Source organism: Maylandia zebra, linkage group LG7, assembly GCF_041146795.1.
Source record: "Maylandia zebra isolate NMK-2024a linkage group LG7, Mzebra_GT3a, whole genome shotgun sequence".
NCBI classification, from domain to species: Eukaryota; Metazoa; Chordata; class Actinopteri; order Cichliformes; family Cichlidae; genus Maylandia; species Maylandia zebra.
Window position 1 is genome coordinate 25,994,615 of NC_135173.1, and position 18,434 is coordinate 26,013,048.

The 18,434-nt window shown below is 41.1% G+C and overlaps 1 protein-coding gene across 5 annotated transcripts in view; it reads left to right on the top strand.

Moving 5' to 3' along the window:
- The window catches only part of LOC101464802 (suppressor of tumorigenicity 7 protein homolog), a 61,460-nt gene extending 43,032 nt beyond the window's left edge, over positions 1 to 18,428 (top strand). For 2 of the 5 annotated variants that reach the window (XM_012920518.5, XM_024803315.2), the window contains 14 exons: positions 3,514 to 3,596; positions 5,226 to 5,385; positions 7,255 to 7,309; positions 7,814 to 7,929; positions 8,055 to 8,130; positions 10,221 to 10,375; positions 10,527 to 10,624; positions 10,813 to 10,942; positions 11,613 to 11,685; positions 12,047 to 12,149; positions 12,924 to 13,074; positions 13,206 to 13,298; positions 14,378 to 14,520; positions 17,962 to 18,428. In XM_012920518.5, the coding sequence (XP_012775972.1) occupies positions 3,514 to 3,596; positions 5,226 to 5,385; positions 7,255 to 7,309; positions 7,814 to 7,929; positions 8,055 to 8,130; positions 10,221 to 10,375; positions 10,527 to 10,624; positions 10,813 to 10,942; positions 11,613 to 11,685; positions 12,047 to 12,149; positions 12,924 to 13,074; positions 13,206 to 13,298; positions 14,378 to 14,520; positions 17,962 to 18,057 (1,532 nt within the window). In that variant the 3' untranslated portion in view covers positions 18,058 to 18,428. The remainder of the gene's footprint in view (positions 1 to 3,513; positions 3,597 to 5,225; positions 5,386 to 7,254; positions 7,310 to 7,813; positions 7,930 to 8,054; positions 8,131 to 10,220; positions 10,376 to 10,526; positions 10,625 to 10,812; positions 10,943 to 11,612; positions 11,686 to 12,046; positions 12,150 to 12,923; positions 13,075 to 13,205; positions 13,299 to 14,377; positions 14,521 to 17,961) is intronic. The other 3 variants (XM_012920519.5, XM_004556311.6, XM_004556312.6) reach the window with 3 other exon arrangements.
- The last annotated feature ends 6 nt before the right edge of the window (positions 18,429 to 18,434 follow it).

Sequence of the window (18,434 nt, forward strand, 5' to 3'; positions counted from 1 at the left end):
GATTTGTGTGTGCGTAAAAAAGATTTGTGTGTGGACTTAGAAAAAAAAAAACCCTGCAAGTTACAAGTACGGCTTTTTGACCCTATTTTTCTTCCCTTCATCTGATTGGTCAATGTCATGTCAATCACAAATGTAACAATCCAATCAGAGAACAGATGGGTTTGGCTGTCGAGGGACGCTTCTTTTGAACTGCAGGTCTTTGAAGGGAATAAATGCCCTTTTACATGCCAACCCAGCGTTTTCCTTCATCACCACGAAGGAAAACAGTCTGTGGTCGTCCGAGTTTGGTGATTTTTGTGTCACAGGTCTACGTGTTTAATACAGGGACTTCCACAGCCTTTTCAACAGCGCTGCGGACCGCGGGGTGGGGGCGGGCAGTGTTTTGGAAATGACAGTCTTCATTACAAAGCTTTCTTCGTTATGAATTAGCATACATGTTTTTATTGAACATTTGAAGAACTAGCAAAAAAAACAAACTCTTGTAGAGGACATAAAGTCAGAGATAGAAAAGACAAGGAGCAGGTGCATCTAGTACAGGTAGAGCTGCTGCAAAAACCCACAGAGCTCAGCAGCCAGCGCAACAAATTCTGGATCCTTTGCTTTTAGTTAGCAGTTAGCATTAGCAGCGTATCCTGCATCCGATGTGAAAGGACTTTTATGCTGCGCACTGTGACTCACAGCAATGGTCCTGGGTCAGCCCTGACTTTGTGTTAAACTAATCCTAAAGTAATAATGTTATTTCTAACCACTGATATACCACAACTTTATCCTTTCAACAGCTACTGAAAGTTAGGGGACCTAGCTGCTATCAGATATTTATATAGCGATCCTCCAGCTTCAAACGGTATCACCCTTCAAGGACCTGCAGTTCAAAACAGCGCCCCTCCGACAGCCAAACCCATCTGTTCTCTGATTGGATTGTTACATTTGTGATTGACATGACATTGACCAATCAGATGAAGGGAAGAAAAATAGGGTCAAAAATCCGTACTTGTAACTTGCAGGGTTTTTTTTTCTAAGTCCACACACAAATCTTTTTTACGCACACACAAATCTTTTTTACGCACACACAAATCTTTTTTACGCACACACAAATCTTTTTTACGCACACACAAATCTTTTTTACAAGTACAAAATATTTATGACCACATTTTGAGCCCATATTCTTATCCCATTGAGCTGTCTTTTCATGAGAGAAGAGGCTAGAAAAGATTTGTAGATGTAAGAGTAAGAACAAAATTCAGTTGGTTTTTGTTAGTTCGTTTTTAACTATAGTTTTTAACTATAGTTAAAAACAAACTAATATTACTGGAGGCTATCAGGATTCAGGCAGTGTGGCCATCGTCTTGTTAAACCGTAATCAGGGTGTGTTGTTTTGCTTGATGGCTGCTAACACTTGTTTGTGGACTGACTGAGGGATTTATGTGAACGAAACTGTGTCTGAAAATCAGTGCTACACACAGTGAATCTGAAATGACTTACTGTATACAGTGCACCCCAAATATACAGACATGGACAAAGCTGTTGATACCCTTCCACAAATCAGACCACAGTGATCTCCAGTACAATGATCTCTGTATTTCACAATGACTCGTCTGCATTTGCTCACACGGCTCACTCTTCCTGAGTAACTGTCAAGTGCTCTTTTGAGGGACAGTGTCTCCACACTGCAATTCTCAGATCCCGGCTCGTGGAGGGCCATTTAAGAATAGTCCAGTGTTTATTTCTCAGCCTTTCTTGAGTGCTGTTAGCTTTTTTGGTTTTGGACCATTATCCCATTGCAGTATTTTTCACCTTGGTAGCCTTGGCCGTTCATTGTGCCCTGCACAGGTTCACTGTGCCAGATGCCCCAAACCCACCACCCCCAGCCCTTTCAACAGTGAGGTGTTATTTTCTTTTAAAGCATCATTTTTCCACCTGTAAACATAGAACTGATCTGAGTGGCCAAAAAGCTCCAGTTTTGTGTCATCAGTCCAAAGGACTTTGGGGCTTGTCAACATGCATTTTGCTCTTGTGTCTTTTCTGTCAGTAGTGGAGACCAAGTGTAGTTTAAAATGTGATGGATGGTGTGATCAGAAATGACGTATGTTGACCTTGGAGTTCAGCTTGAATGGTTTTGGATGGTTTCTTTCCATTTCCACATCATAGGAGGTTGACTGCAGTCCCATGAACCTTATATTTGTAAGAATAACATAATAGCCTTTACCATTTTAATGTAGATGCTTCTTTCTGAGCTCTGCAGACAGCTCTCTGTTGCTTTCTCGAGTCAGTGTTCTGGCCAAACATTTAAAAGAATCAGAGAAGATCATCAGGCATTTGAAGTTGCACAGAGGTCACGCTGCTGATCTTTTCGGTAAGGTAGTTGAAGATTCCTTCCAAATCTGCTGCTAGTAGAAAACTATGGTGCATGCGGTTCTAGCCATTCCCCTTTCGAGGGGGTAGGGACAAATAAGTAAATACTTCAGCCTACTCCTTTTCAAACAAATAATGGAATGATATTTTGTAATGATTGTGAAGGCACATGTTTGAAATGTTTGAAATAAAAATGAACTGAACTGAACTGAACTGAACTTTCCCATATTTAATCACAGTAATTGGAGTATCCACAGATGCTTCAACTGCAAATTTTAGTAAAATATTTCAGGTTGTTTCAGGCCATCGCTGTGTGAAGGGCTCTGTGTGATAGTGGAATAAGAGCAAACACTGATTGATTTTATTTATTTTTTGCTTTTAAATGTCGCGATTCAGAGTAGAGGCATTTCCCAGGCACTAAAAATAAATATTGGATAAATGAAGGCTTCTGTATGCACCTCTGACAGTTTCTTTATAGTAAATGGAGGAATGTCATTTGATTTGTAAAGGCTTAGCTTTGTAAACTGTACAGCATTTTTAATCTGTAAAAAATTTATAACTATTCACTTTGAAATAAATCCACTTGGACTGCTTCCAGCAGTGCACTCTCGCTAGAATCTCAACCTATAATCAGCTCTGTCAGTGTGACTAAAATGTAGGCTTTAAGAATCTATAGCCAGAGTTTATGACCACACTGAGAAAATCGATCTCTGTTTCTACTATATTAACCTTGTTAAGTTATTTAGACATCATCCAGGGTTCCATTTTTGTGCTATAAATAACATTTCCGTGGCAAAGCTTTGCAAAATGCTTCAAAATATGGTATTTCTGTTAAGGCTGTCAGTTGAGCTCAGTTTTGTTTCCGTTTCCCTGAAGTTAAACTCTACCTGGGTTTCATAGTGTTGTGTAATTTCAAGTGTGAGCAGCAGGGTTCTCTGGGAAATGCCAAACACCGCATGTGGATGACATGTGCTGGAACCATAAATGTCTGAGTCTTTTTAATGTCTGTCTTTACCGTCTTTATTCTTCTTCTCTATAGACATGACCTATTTTTTATGAATATTCAACATTTCAAAGATATATTTTCAAAAGTACCTCCCCTGTGATGTAGAGGAGGCCTTTTTTTAATCTGTCTTTATTCTTTCTGTGTCTCCCTTGTAGTAAGCATGTTTCTCAACACCCTGACGCCCAAGTTCTACGTGGCCCTGACAGGTACTTCCTCCCTCATATCAGGACTCATATTGGTAAGATGTGCTTCATTCTTTATATTTGTTGATTGTTGAAGCTGATACTGGTTTAAATTTATTATAAATAAAGCAGTAATTTTTATTTGCAAAGTTTGAATGTTTAAGTTGGCTGCCCTGTTTATACTTAAGCATACAAATATCAAATATAAATGGTGTTGAAACCTCCTGCTGTGAAATGGATCTATTTTTTTTTAAGCAAAAATCACATCCTTGATGAATCTAACTTAATCACTGTGTGCTTTTACTTGACATTCTCTTCCATGTTAAAAGGAGAAAATTAATTTTCAGAGGTGGCCCCCTGGTGATTTTGAGCCTGGGATATAATTTGTTAGGGCTTTAATCACACATTCACAGGTCATATAAAGCTGAAATGAAAGGATATCAAACCTCATTTGGTCCTCCATGAGATTATCTCCCTGCACTATCAGTGTTTATTCTGCTGCCTGGTGCATCAGAATGCAACACACTGAATGTTTTTGTGCTTTTTAAATTACCGAGAACACGTGCTGGGTTGTTTTGTTTGGGATGTGGAAAAAGATAAGAATAGAACTCTCTATTGCTGTGCATTAAACAAAAGACGCTCCAAGTATTTCATTTCTTTTTCAGGTTCTTCACAGAGACGGCAAACTGTGTAACAGTGGTTGGTGCGCAGTTTAAAATAGCCCCTCTCTTAATTAACTCACTCTCTCTTCCCCTGCGGGCGATTGGCCAGTGTGCGTAGGCTGCTTGGAAATGGTGTTGAGCTCTGCACATGCTCTGTGAAATTATTTAGAAATGTGGACGCCAGTTGGTTTCATCGAAGCAATAGTGTTCGTTTCTCTGTAAGTGGGAGAGATGTTCCAATTTGCTCGTTTTCCAAGATTCCTGTAGGAGCCCCATCAAAATTTGTCATTTCCTCCTTCAAGCAGAAGCTCCACAGTACATCAGCTTTAGCAGTCGGCAGTCTGTACAACTCGTAAAATAATCACGTTTAGATATCAATACTGGAGTCCTTCTAGAAGCAAATCTCACCATATGGAAATGCCTTCAGGCACTTGTTTGAGTTATTTTGAATGATCTAAACTGAGTTGGTCGTTAGTCACTGGAACACAACTGTGTGTACAGAATCACTACTCAAGTTAAATTTAAATTTTCCAATCGATGTTATTTTTTTTAAATTTATTTTATTATTGAGTTCCATGTTTTGTCTGCTAAATTCCATCCAATCAAAGAGCAGGTTTCACTGATTGGATCCTCTCCTTTGGCCTAAGGTGGTAATTGATGAAGTATACCGGGGCCTCTGTGGCACAAGCTTGACTCCCATTGATACAGTGTTAATCAGCCCACACTCAGATTACTGTAATAAAGATGTGTTAAAACAGATGGAGAATAGCGACTATTTAAGCTAGCTGCTGGAGGTCTCAGCTTTACTAGCTAGTAATTGTCTTTACTTTGTTCTGATTAAAAATCGTGTGGCTGGCATTGAAAGTAGATTTACTCCCATTTTAAGCAGGTTAAAGAGAGAATTATTTTAAGAGGTGCTAATTTAAGAAGAATGTGAACAAAAAATGTGAACACTTGAATGTATCATCTTCATTGAATGAGCAGTTAAGTGAATGAGTTTCTTTCTGTCTTTCTTTCTTTCAGATCTTCGAGTGGTGGTATTTCAGAAAATATGGGACCTCCTTCATAGAGCAGGTGTCTGTGAGCCACCTGCGCCCCCTGCTGGGAGGAGTGGACAGCAGCTCTCCCAGTAACTCAAACGCCAGTAATGGGGAGGCTGACTCCAGTCGGCAAAGTGTGTCTGGTAAGAGCTACATTTGTGATCTGCTTATAGAAAAAGATTGCAAAAAGGTGACTGGGTCTCCCACCGAAAGAGCGGGGTGGAGGAGAGGGATGCCTGGATGCATCTGCTTAGACTGCTGCTCCACTAACCTGGAAAAACAGCAGAAAATGGATTTGTTTGTAGATGCATTAAGATCTGGAAAAATACAATTCTTTAAATAAATGTACTGTTAGAACTGTAAGCAGTACAAGGCAGTCTAAGAAATTAAAGCTTGTCTAGAAGCATCTTCCACAGCCAGAGTGAGCTGTGTGAGCGTCTTGACTTCTCCATTAGTGATGCTTTGATCTTGGTTAATCTGTTGAATGTATATTTGCTCGTCTGTGAAGTCTTTCATTTCAAAAGAGGAAAATGTCTCTGCTGAATAATTCCCTTGGTTCCTTTGCCAGTGATAAGGGAAAACGTTTATGCTACATAAGCATATACATAATGCAGCATGAGTCCCAGCCTGCTTTAGTCCAGACAGCCTCTGTCTATTAAAGAATCAGAACCAAATACGAGTTGCAGTGACAGTTTGGTTAAATGAGCTCACCCAGTCAGTTTAACGGCGTGTTTTCGAGCGTTCGGTCATTGAACTCTTTGTGGAGACGTGATGCAGCCGCTTTTGTTTTCAGCCAAACAACTTTGAGTGAAATAGGATTATGTGTGCTCAAGTGTACTAATCCTCCGTTTGCTGGCTAATAATCTGCTCTGTGAAAATCGCTCAGCTCAATTCAGAGATGGATGTCGCAGCTTAATATTTGTCTTTGTCACAGATGGGTTTTCAGTGAAGACCCGTGATTGATTAGTCATGGTTCTGGAATTGAATGTGGCAAAGCGTGAATTTTGTGCGCGTAGTATTGATTTATTTCTAATTTGACTTTGAAATTCGGTTTTATTGTCAGTGAGAGGCTTTTGTTTGTTTAGGCAGGACAGTTTGTTATTCAGTTAGTACAAAAATCAGTGAATAAACACATAAGAAATAATTTTCTCTGTTTAAGTCGTTAGTAATAGAATATGAGTTTTGCGATGTGTGTTGGGTTTTCATGGATATTTTATGCATCTTCTTTAAAAAAGGCAATCAAATAATTTAAGTGAGCTCCTTATTCTGATTTCCAGCTTAATTTATTTTATTCTTAAACTCTACAAGAGGAGCTTTGCATAACTCAAAATTCAAAATAATCTGTATTTATCTTCTGCTGGGCCTTGGTGCAGGTCATCCACTATGTGAAAGAAGACATTTTCTCTTTACTTTTTAAGCGTTTGTGCTTGAGATGACCATGTTAGTGATATCTCCTCTCATATCTTGACATCATAAAGATCCAAAAGTAGGCAGAAGCAGTCAGTCTGCAGTCTGAGCTTTAGGCTTCCAGGGATTACTGCACATTTGAAACTTTTGCTCTCATAATTTTCTCAAAACTGAATCCTGAGTGACACAGTGAGGGGACGTCTCAGCTCACGCAGAGCTCTTTTAGTTGGTTGAGCAGCACTTGTCATGTTGATGTTTGATATCAGCGCACTGTAAGCCACACATCTTATTGGTGCATACATATTATAAAAACCCATATAGTTAAGCCCTGTACCAACATCGATGTGTTCAGTGCCATCAGCTCAAACACAGGCTTGCCAGCAGTGTAGGTTTGTGCAGGAACCTGTTTGGTCACTGAGGAGTTAGAAGGCCTTTCCTCTGTCAGCCATGCTCTCACATAGATCCACGTGCCAGTCATGGAGCTGCAGGGTAGAGATGGCAGAATGCGCAGGCGAACCCTTTGAAGTGTGCCGAGTAAGCTCAGTGCCAACTTTGCCCTTGACGCTCATCACTACTGTTGTGCTCTTTGTGTCTCCCTTCTGCAGAATGTAAAGTATGGAGAAATCCACTGAATTTATTCCGCGGAGCCGAATATAACCGGTGAGTGACAACAGCAAAGCAACCTGCATCTGAAGTCCAGCTCACTTGGAGTCAGTTTTCCTCTGACTTTTCCATCGTTCTTTCTCATCTGTGTCTTCTCTTGTTTGCTTTTCCAGTCTTTCAGGTCTTTCTCGTGTCAACTTTCCTGCCTCTTGAGTGTCATCAGATTTGTTTTGGTCTTTATTTTCTCTCTTGTGCCTTTGTGTGATTTTATTTTTATGTCTTTCCCCCTACTGATTTGTCTGTCTCTATTATGTGCCATTCTTCTTTTGTTATCTTTTTGATGTCTTTGCCTGTGTTCCTTCTGTTGAGTCATCCCCCACTTTTTGATTCCTCATGTTGTAATTATCCAGTTTTTCTCTTCAGCTGTAAACCCGCCAATCAGAATTGTTTTCTGTTTGAGCTTTAGCAGAGACGCGTCATTCATTTTCTGTGTTTTGTCAAAAATGTGCCAGTCAGTAGCTTATTATTAAAGCGTGTCGTTCTGTCTGTGCTGGTGTCCAGGTATACTTGGGTAACAGGTCGAGAGCCGCTGACATATTATGACATGAACCTGTCAGCACAAGATCATCAAACCTTCTTCACCTGTGACTCAGACCACCTCCGGCCTGCTGATGCCAGTAAGCAAACACACATTCATACATATGCTGTGTTTATAACCATGTGATTTGATTTAAGTGCGGAGGGCGTAATGTGACCCCTTTGACATATTAATATGTTAATGTGTTTCTCTGTGTGGTGGCAGTCATGCAGAAGGCGTGGAGAGAAAGGAACCCACAGGCTCGCATCTCTGCAGCACATGAAGCTCTGGAGCTTGAAGAGTGAGTTTAAAATTATGTCATGGGTTGAAGGTATTAATAAAAGCAAATTCTAATAATCCTAAAGAGAGTCTAGCTACTCTGCAGCCCTCTTGGTAGATATTAAGGCAGTTTTCTGAGATCCATGTCTGAATGAATTTGGAGAGAGCCATGGTCTGTATATCAGTAGTCATTAAAAAAGAACAAAACAAGAATGGCACACAGTATAGACTGATAAAGGCAAACCACTAGAAATAAAACTAAATCATACAAGACAGAAGAGGGAAAATAAAGACTAAAACAAAACTAATGTGTAGAATTACTCGTAAAATCTAATAAGTCGCTCAAAAAGGGGTTTTTTTCTCCACAAGTTGTATTTCTACTGTGGATGCACACAGTTTAAGAACATTATATTTTTTTAACAACTCAGTATTGATTCCAGAAATTATAAGTATGTTAATCTCATCCACACAGAGCACTGAAAACAGGATACGGTCTAGCAAAGAAAGCAGCAACCTACATTTTACCACAATCAGCACCATGAAACTGAATCTCTCATTAACCTTGACTTTACAACTGCAACAACAGGATTGGCTCAACAGCCCGATCTCCCCTGATTTGACTGTTGGTCCGCTCTCTTTCGATTTAGTTTATGATCCTTCTGGAAATTCATTTTATGTCCGTGGACAGTGTTAAATAAATACAACCACAACAAAGAAGAAATCAGTTAGAGATATTACATACATTTAACAACAAAGCAGCAGGGGAAGGGTATCTTTAGCACTGCAGTGCTCTGCTGCTCTGTTGGAAATGTATCAGGCCATCCTTGGAACATATGACAAGACTTTGACAAATTCAGTTTCATTCCTTCAGAAGGCTTTTTGATATTTTACCTATATTTGTCAGAGCTAGAAATTTAGTCAAAAGAATTTTCCAAATTAAATCTCTTATCATCAAATTGAGTTTGGTCAATTTGACCAGCTGTATTTAACTGGTGCTTTTCTGATGGTTGTTCCAAACATATGTTGTGCACATACCAGATGAAATCAAAGGAACCTTTATATAAAAAATAATAACAAATGAGCAGACCATAAGTACTACATCTGATTTGAGTTTGGCCAGTCTTCTCTTCAGCAGTGTGTCTTGGGGCACCACTGTGATGCTTCCAGCGCGGCTGCTATTTATACATCTCTCCCTGGAAGTTTCACTGTGACCACTTTCAGTCAAGCATCTGTGTTGGATTCTGGATCTCCGCCCAGAATTGTGACCCTTTAATTTGAATTTCAGTTTGGGGAAGAGGATGAAGGTGCAGGGAGGAAGTAGAAGGATTATGAGTAGCAATAGTGTTGGTGTGCACACAATGGCCTGCGAGCTCAAACCATGAAATGTCGGTAAAAATACATTTTTATTTTTTATTTTTCTAACTTGTAATCACTGATAATGGCTTTATGCTGACTCCAGTTAGGAAGCTGAAAATCAAAACTAAGAGCTGATCGTATCTTTTAATATTTAGTATTTACATAATCCCATCTAGATGCCGTACAACCAAATATGCTTTTGCAAAACTAATACTATGAACTTCTACCAAAAAAGTAGCTCACAAACATGAATCAGACCCCAAGTCCCAAACACTACTGTTGCTTTTAGGTCCACACACATCAGTTTGTAATAAATTGGAAAACTGTAAACTGCAGGTTTTGTTTGTGTCAAGGGCGGATCTGAAGCTTCTCATCACAGACTGGCCTTCCGGGTGCTTCCATCATTCAGAGGAAGCCAGCTTTAGTTCTTTTCATGAAATTCAGGTTTATTTTTAGGAGCATTTGTGACAACCAAGACAGTGCAGAGGAACTGTGTCAGCACTACATGTTGCTCCCAGCTTGTATCAAGGCCGTGACTGCAGGTTGACTCAGAGGAAAACTTCTTTGATCAGTGATCTGTCAGACGCTGCTGACAAGCACACAAGGCTCAGGAGCATTTTTATGTCTCAAAGAAGCTGCGCTTTGTCGGCAAACGAGGAACCCCGCTGAGAGGCGGTAAATGAATTAATGAGTGTATAAGAGGCTATGCAGCAGGTTAGTTATTACTCCCTGACTTCTTCTCATCCCCATCTACAGCTGTGCAACAGCATACATCTTGCTGGCAGAGGAGGAGGCCACCACCATCATGGAGGCTGAGCGGTTATTTAAACAGGCGCTAAAAGCTGGAGAGGGCTGCTACCGCCGCAGCCAACAGCTCCAACATCATGGTACACAATATGAAGCCCAGCACAGTGAGTGTAATCCATGCTTTAACACTTTTCCTAAGCCAGTAATAATCAAGCGACAGTATGAATGGTAGTCCTGGTCCATCTCAGCCTCTGTTGCATTTTAATAAAAAGGACGGTAAGCGTGATCTGATTGAGCTAAGTTCTGTTTTTGCAGGAAGGGACACCAATGTGTTGGTGTATATAAAGAGGAGGCTGGCCATGTGCTCCAGAAAGCTCGGCCGAACAAGAGAAGCAGTTAAAATGATGAGAGATGTAAGTACACAACCTGCCAGAAGAAAACCCACACAAACCGAAACACACACAGTGTTGTGCATTCATTTCTGAATGGGTTCAGTATAAACAGTCACAGAGTATTTTGAGGTAATACAGTGATGACCCAAAGCTCATGTCTGCTGATTGTGCATGTGTCTCCCCCTGTCTGGTATTACATGTAACAACAGTTGTGTGTTTTCCAGTTAATGAAGGAGTTCCCTCTCCTCAGTATGTTCAACATCCACGAAAACCTGCTGGAGTCGCTACTAGAGCTCCAGAACTACGCCGACGTCCAGGCCGTTCTGGCCAAGTATGACGGTGAGCGACACTCAGCCACCTGTGAGCAGCTCAGTAACTGTACTAACAAAGCTGTATTTAGTTACTTGAAGGTAGCCGAGTACAGACGCCACATTCCCTGTCGAGTGTTTGTTGTTCCTCAAGCAGCCCGAGTTATTTTAACAACTAAAATGCCAGAGCGGGGCCATTTCTGACCACATATCTTATACAGCAGGGCCGAATCCATACAGGCGAAAATGTAATTATTATTTGCAAGTAAAAATTGCATCTGTTAAGATGTATTCTGTAAAGCAGGTGTTACACCATCTACAGGCATTTGGCCAGGTGTTGTTTATAAGATCATTTTTCTGCCTTCGTTAGAGCACAGACGCACACAGGAAGTATGCATGGGGTTATCTGAGGATGCCCAGCATGTTCTGAAACTACATTTTTACTCCTGTCTATAGATATTTATATGACACAACTGGAAAAAGAGAGCAAATCACACTTAGAGAAAGTTTAAGATGTGATAACAAAACACAGGTGAAACCCAAACTCATTAAGTTCATTCACAACCCCCTGTGGGCATCTGCAGTATTCTTAAATACAGGCCTCCCCTCGAACTGTTACCTGTAATTCCAAACTTTTACCACATTCATTAAACTCCACCCTGTCCTTTCTGTCTCTGTCTGTCTTTTTGTCTCCTCCACAGATATTAGCTTACCTAAATCTGCAACAATATGCTACACAGCAGCCTTGCTCAAAGCCAGGGCGGTATCGGACAAGTGAGTATTGCTTTTCATCACATACAGTTCTTCAGGGATCTGACATTCCTGTACTGCTATTTAGTTTAAGATAGGGTTGAAAATGGCTCCAGGGAGGTGCTCAGTATCAATGAGAGAATAGCGATGATGTAGAAAGAGTGAGACACCCCAAGGTTTGAGCGCTGTTACTGTGACAAGTGAGTTTTCTGCCTGATTGTTCAGGGTGTGGCATGTATAATAAATGCTGCAGCTGCTTAAATTTAGTTTGTTTTTAACACTTCGTAAAATGTTGGTTCTTGCTTGTTACTATATCTATTCATGAGAGGTATGGATCAAAGTAACCTCATGATGTAGAATCACGACCGTCTGCGTGCACGTGCAGGTTCTCTCCAGAGGCCGCATCCAGGAGAGGGCTGAGCACAGCAGAGATGAACGCAGTAGAAGCCATCCACAGAGCGGTCGAGTTCAATCCTCATGTCCCCAAAGTGAGTTGAGATTACCACACACACACTTGCACGCAGATTGTTTGTGTTAAACAGAGATGTGTCGATAAGAAAGATGTAAATATGCCAGCTCATAGCAGAACTGCTCATTTACACGTGTAGCCCCTGTGTGAGTCACACAAAACAACATTCAGCATAAAAAACGAAAGAACCAAATTCAAGCAATACATAATGAGAAGTTAAGCTTGGTGGGATGAATCTTAAAGTGGGATATGTTGAGCATATCTTCTCTTCCAGGATTGACTTCCTTTACTGACAGTTTGTCCAAATGTAGTTCACCTATGAGGCACTTCTGGTGGGTGCTGTGATCTCTTTGCTACTGCCAGTGCTTTAATTTATACATTCACTTAAAAGAGGTGGACCAAGTCCATGTAAAACGTTATTCCTTGTGTTATGTTATAACTGGGGGAAAAAATAAATAAATGTGCATGTAAAGTGATCCCAGGTCATAAATGAGGATCCAGTGCTGTAAACACACAGCAAACACAAGCTAATAGCAACCCCCGTCTCAGAATGATGTTGGAGCAGGAAGTATGCTGGCCCCAGTCAAACAGCTTGGTGTTCACACTTGGTGCATTGAATTGTAATAATGTAACTGTGTCATGCTTTGTTGTGGGCTGAATGTGAGTATTGAACTTTATTCATGGATATGCTGAGATACTTTTAATTCATTTCCTTTCTCATTCAGATGTCTTCTTTGTTCTCTCTCCTTGTCTTCCTTTGTTCCTCTCTCCTCCTGCTCCTTGTTCCCATCAGTACCTGCTTGAGATGAAGAGTCTGATTCTTCCTCCAGAACACATTCTGAAAAGAGGCGACAGCGAGGCCATTGCCTACGCCTTCTTCCACCTACAGCACTGGAAAAGGGTGGAGGGGGCACTCAACCTTCTGCACTGCACCTGGGAGGGCAGTAAGTACATGCTAACACACAAATACTGTAAACTGACAGTATTAAAATTTTAGTGGTGATTATTTCTGAACACGAATGATTCTGGAGCTCGTTGTTAATTATTAATTGTTCGTGTTTTTGTGTGTTTGTAGCTTTCAGAATGATCCCATATCCTCTGGAGAAGGGTCACCTGTTCTATCCTTACCCCATCTGTACAGAGACGGCAGACAGAGAGCTGCTACCCAGTAAGAGACGCTCTGACATGCACGCGCACACTGTGCAATGCAGTCAGGGCAAAAATGTTATATTATATATATATTTTTTAGGGAACTTGTTGTAAATTTCTGTGTTTAAATCCCTTTAATTAATTTTGGGAGTTTGTAAACTTTGAAGAAAAAAATGCTTCATGTCAAACATCTGTGCTGAAAAAGCTGTTTTGTTTTTTTAAAGTTACACTTTAATTTGAGAATTTGGCTCACAGAGTGTGTGTGTGTGTGTGTGTGTGTGTGGGAGGTTGATTGTGAGTGTTGTCTTGATGTCTGCCCAGAAGCTTGTCTGTCTTCACTCACAAACCCTTCATTGATTGAGCTGGCCTACAGCCACGAGAAGCAGCACAGTGGTCTGTCTGTGTCTCTGAAAAGACATGCATGTTTATTTCAGCTAATTAAAATTGAACATAAATAAGAAATTAAATTGTGAATCAATGTGCCAAACATGACAGCATGCTATGTGTTAGACTTTGTGAGATGTTTGACCTTGTTAAACTTCCTCAACAGAAAAGGTTGCCTTCGTTGTTTTTCTTTAGAATACCTGCCCTCAAATTTGCCATCTTGTTGATAGTTACCCAGTAAAAGCCAGAAAGATGAACTTTGCTTTTAGAAAAAATGATTTGGTTGAGAACATCATGGAGAGTTGTGATACCGATTGTAATGTGATGGGAGGACTGTAAGTCTGACTGGTACATGCCCATACTGTCTGCTCCTTTTAAGGGTTCGTAACCACATGTGCACATTTGATATAGCTACATTTCATTTTTAGTGTCAGGGCTGCCACGTCTTGGATAAAGTTGAAGCGTAGGACACTTAATGAGCTCCTTTGAAACTTAAAATAAGCAGCGTTTGGTAGCTTAGTCATGAAGCATCTAGTGCTGAGAACTGACGCGATCCTCGAAGATGCTGGTGGATGTCTACCACAAGAGAGTGTTACTGTTGATTTTGAAAATAAACAAATCAGCCCCCAGTGAAGGTTGTGTTGAGGAGTAAGAGATGTAAATGTTGTACTCTGAACTAATATTGTGTTTCTGTGTGTCCGTCCTGCGTGGAAGCAGTGTTTCACGAGGTGTCGGTCTACCCGAAGAAGGAGCTGCCCTTCTTCATCCTCTTCACAGCTGGTCTCTGCTCCTTCACTGCCATGCTGGCTCTGCTCACACACCAGTTCCCTGAACTTATGGGAGTGTTTGCTAAAGCTGTAAGTGTATACACACACACACACACACACACACACACACACACACACACACACACACACACACACACACACACACACAGGGGGAAAAAATGAGGAGAAAACTTGAATTTCACAGATAATGTCCAGATTACTGTGTCCTTCTCTGTGGAGAGTCTTCAGAGAATAACTCGGTGACCTTTGACCTTTTCTCCATAGCTTTATTTTCATTAAAAAAACAAATTACCGGGTGAAATAACATACTGGATGACTTCTGACCTTTTTGCTTGTGCTACCCTCAGCGGCTGCATTCTTTTTGACAGTGAGTTAGACGTGCAGGCTTTTATCACAGATAGAAACATAGAAAGAATCTGTTGAAGTCACACAGTTCAATGGTTAAATGGGTGTCGTGGACCAATGGGGTAAGGACTGTACTGGCTAGAGGAGACAATAAATCCCATGACTGTGTAGTGCTTGGTAGCTTAAGCTAGGACATTATAGCACAATTTATTAGTAGATTATATGAAACTTTAATATGATGTGCAAAATAATAAAAATAAACGTCGTGGACTACACCCTGTGGTTCCTGTTTGGACTCATCCTTGGGTGCTACAGGTATCACAGTGACAGGAAGGGGCAGCAATGGCTGTCAGCCTGCAGCAAAACAGAGTAGAAATCTGAAAGATGTAAAGGTCATGGAGTAAACAAACAGTTTCTGTGCACACAGGCAGTTTGTGTTTTAGCTGTGAGTGAAAAGAGAGCGCTTCAAACCACACTGGAAAAGGTAGCATGACAAATGACTCTTACAGGCTTTTAAACACATGTGGTTTGTAACACACTTCTGGTGTCAGCTCTTGCATGTCCATCAGAGGAAACATGCTTCAGCTCCACCAACAGCTATACATGTGATAACTTCACCATGCTCACATATTATGTGTTATTTGCACATGCTCCTAAAAACAATGTGCATTTTACTGTTCTCTTGGATCTATTTTTAATCACAAACGTGGGAGAATTACTCACAGTTTTGAGCTCTCCTCCACAAGTGTTGTCTTGCAACTAGTTTCAAACACAATGCCAGCAGTTGCCCCATCCATCCATCCATCCAGCTGGAGGAAATGGCCAGGGTGAGGAAGTTCCTCCTGAATGACTCAACTTCTCACCCAACCTCTACAGCTAAACACAGCTACCCTTCAGAGAAAACTCATTTCTGTTATTTCAGTCATTATTCAGAGCTTGTGAGCAACGGTCAGGGCAGAGATATCAATTGACCGGTGAATCGTCAGCTTCGCTTTTAGACAGAGCTCATTCCACCCATGGATTGAGGTGATCCCTGCTACTGTATATCGAGCCAGTATCTCTCAACCTCACCAGACTCCACCAGGGAGGTGAAGTTCAGTGTCCTAGTAGCCAGCCTTAGCACCCTGGAATCAGACTTACTCTGCCCCTCATCTGATTCACATGCTCACCTCATCGGTCTCTTTTATGTGAAAGTATCAACAGGATCCAACTGATAGAAACACCTATAGTAGCCAAACATCTTCCCCCATGTACTTTTTTTCAATTGTTGTTGTTCTGGAGCAACCTTCACACATCCATCTTTTATATGAGCAGCCAGTGGAGGGCGCTGCCCACCCTCTGCCTCCTCCTTTAAGCCTGCAGCTCTGTGCTGCTCCCCTGGAATGTGGGTGAGCTCATCTCTCCACCCTGATGTGACACTATCAGCAGATACCATCTACCTGCTGAGAGGTAGATCATTGCAAGGAACACATTGCATGTATTTATCAGTGAGTCTGAAACCAGGAATAATTACATACCTGCTTATGTTAGTTTAAATCATTTATTGAAATCATAAATAAAAAAGTATTTTAAAACGTATGCTGCTCAAACACTAAGACATACCAGATCACAGTAATGCTAATCACAGATGCTGGTGGTTACTGCAGACTTGATGTTTTATGGGGAACCTTGAATGGACAGATGAGGCCTTTCTAACAGTTTTTGGAATGTTTTCCGACTAAAGTTGACTCCAGAAAAACTTAACAGGTGGCTTCCAAGGAGAATACATAGCTACTGGCTACGTTTACTTTTTGATCTCATAGATCGATATTTAAATTCCACATTTGTTCAATGATTCATTTTAATATCTGAATAGATGAAATGATCAGTACATCAACTTGCTTGGGTAAATAAGTCGGGTTCCCACTGTGACTGAATGTAAAAGCAGCACAAGAGCTGCTAAACGTATAAGTCACCAGTGATTCCCTAGACCAATAAAACTTCATGCTAACATGGTGTCTTGGACAGGTCTCTCCCTGCCGCCCACACTGTTCAAACACTACTACACACATTTACTTTGAAGTGCTCTTTGAAGCTAAAATGGAGATGTGAGATCTGATGTGTGAAGCAATCCTCAAACCACCAGCTGCCCAGCTCACACATGCAGGTGGAGTCTCTTTCTGCCCCCCCCGCCCAAAAAAAAAAAACCCCTCTTCGTGACCTTTATCTGACATCTAAGACAGTAGGAACTTCCGTGAGCTGCTCAGGTGGAGCCCCTATCACCCCTCACCTCCTCCTTGCTAGTTGTTGTCAGACTGCCAATCTGAGAATGAGGCCTGAATTGCACAGATGGAGGATTCATGCTGCAGAAGTGGAAAGTTTATTTGTTCTCACAGCTGAAAATAAAGGAAAATCCCCCAAACCTTCAGATAATTCAGACACACGGTTATGCAGCCTTTTTCTTATTTGTCAAAGTTTGACCTGCCATCGACAGCTGCTGACCTTTCCCGTCTTTATCAAATGTGGTCCATATTTTAGAAAATTACCTCCATGTTTTGCTCAGCTTGTACTGAAACCCCCAGTTGAAACCAGGAAGTCATCAAGAAAGTGTTTGTTGATGTCACAAGTTAAGGGAGTGCCCCCTGCTGACTGTTAGACAGTACTGCAACATTGAGAAGCAGTGTTCATCTTTTATGTACAGGTGATATACACAGCCACCACCCTATCCTGCCGGCTTAGGCACTCTTTAAAATGTTTTTTGTTTTTTAAATGTCAGTTCAAAGTTTATATTAACCATCCAGATAAATAGCACATTGTCTACAAACCAAATATTAATATAAATTAATTTGGGAGTCTTGCTATCAGTTGTCCATTTATAAACAGCAGTCAGGGAGACATGTTATCAGATAGTATGAACCTGACTCCATCTACACACCACAGCTCTGTGAGGGATGCAGCACCTATGTAAAATTGCTTTTATTAGATAACAAAAAAAGCGCTTAAAGTGGTGGCTCGATACACTGCTGCGTGTCTCCGATACAGTTTTGTTCCATCTGGTAGAATTGGATGCAGTCAGTTCCTGTGGCCACATTGCAGCCAGAATGCAGCGTGGTGTATTTCAGGGAAAAGATGCTGGCTGCCCTGTTAACATTCTGTTTGTGTGACTGTATTTGTCTCTCTTTGTAGTTCCTCAGCACACTGTTTGCTCCTCTGAACTTTATCATGGAGAAGGTGGAAAGCATCCTGCCATCCAGCCTCTGGCACCAGCTCACCCGCATCTGACCCCGACCGACAGAAGGGCCGACCGGACCAGGAATCAGACCCAGGACCAGCACCAAGAACAGACCTCTATCTGGACAGAAACAGCTGAACTGAAATCCAGAACACTGCAGTGGACTAGACTGACGCGCCTCTGTGCCAAGTTCAAACCAAACCGAGAGCAGATGGGAATCCGAGGAGAGGCGCGAAACAAAAATGCTAAACAACACCCAAAATTGGTTTTGACTTTATTTGATATGTTTGCATTTCTTTGGGTTATCAGTCATTTAAAGCTGTTCTTTTGTTGTACAAAAAGAGATGATCAATTGCCATCATTAAAAAGGTGAAAAGGAAAAAAAATACAATAAAGGACTTTTTGTGTATTGCTGCAAAAATGCAGT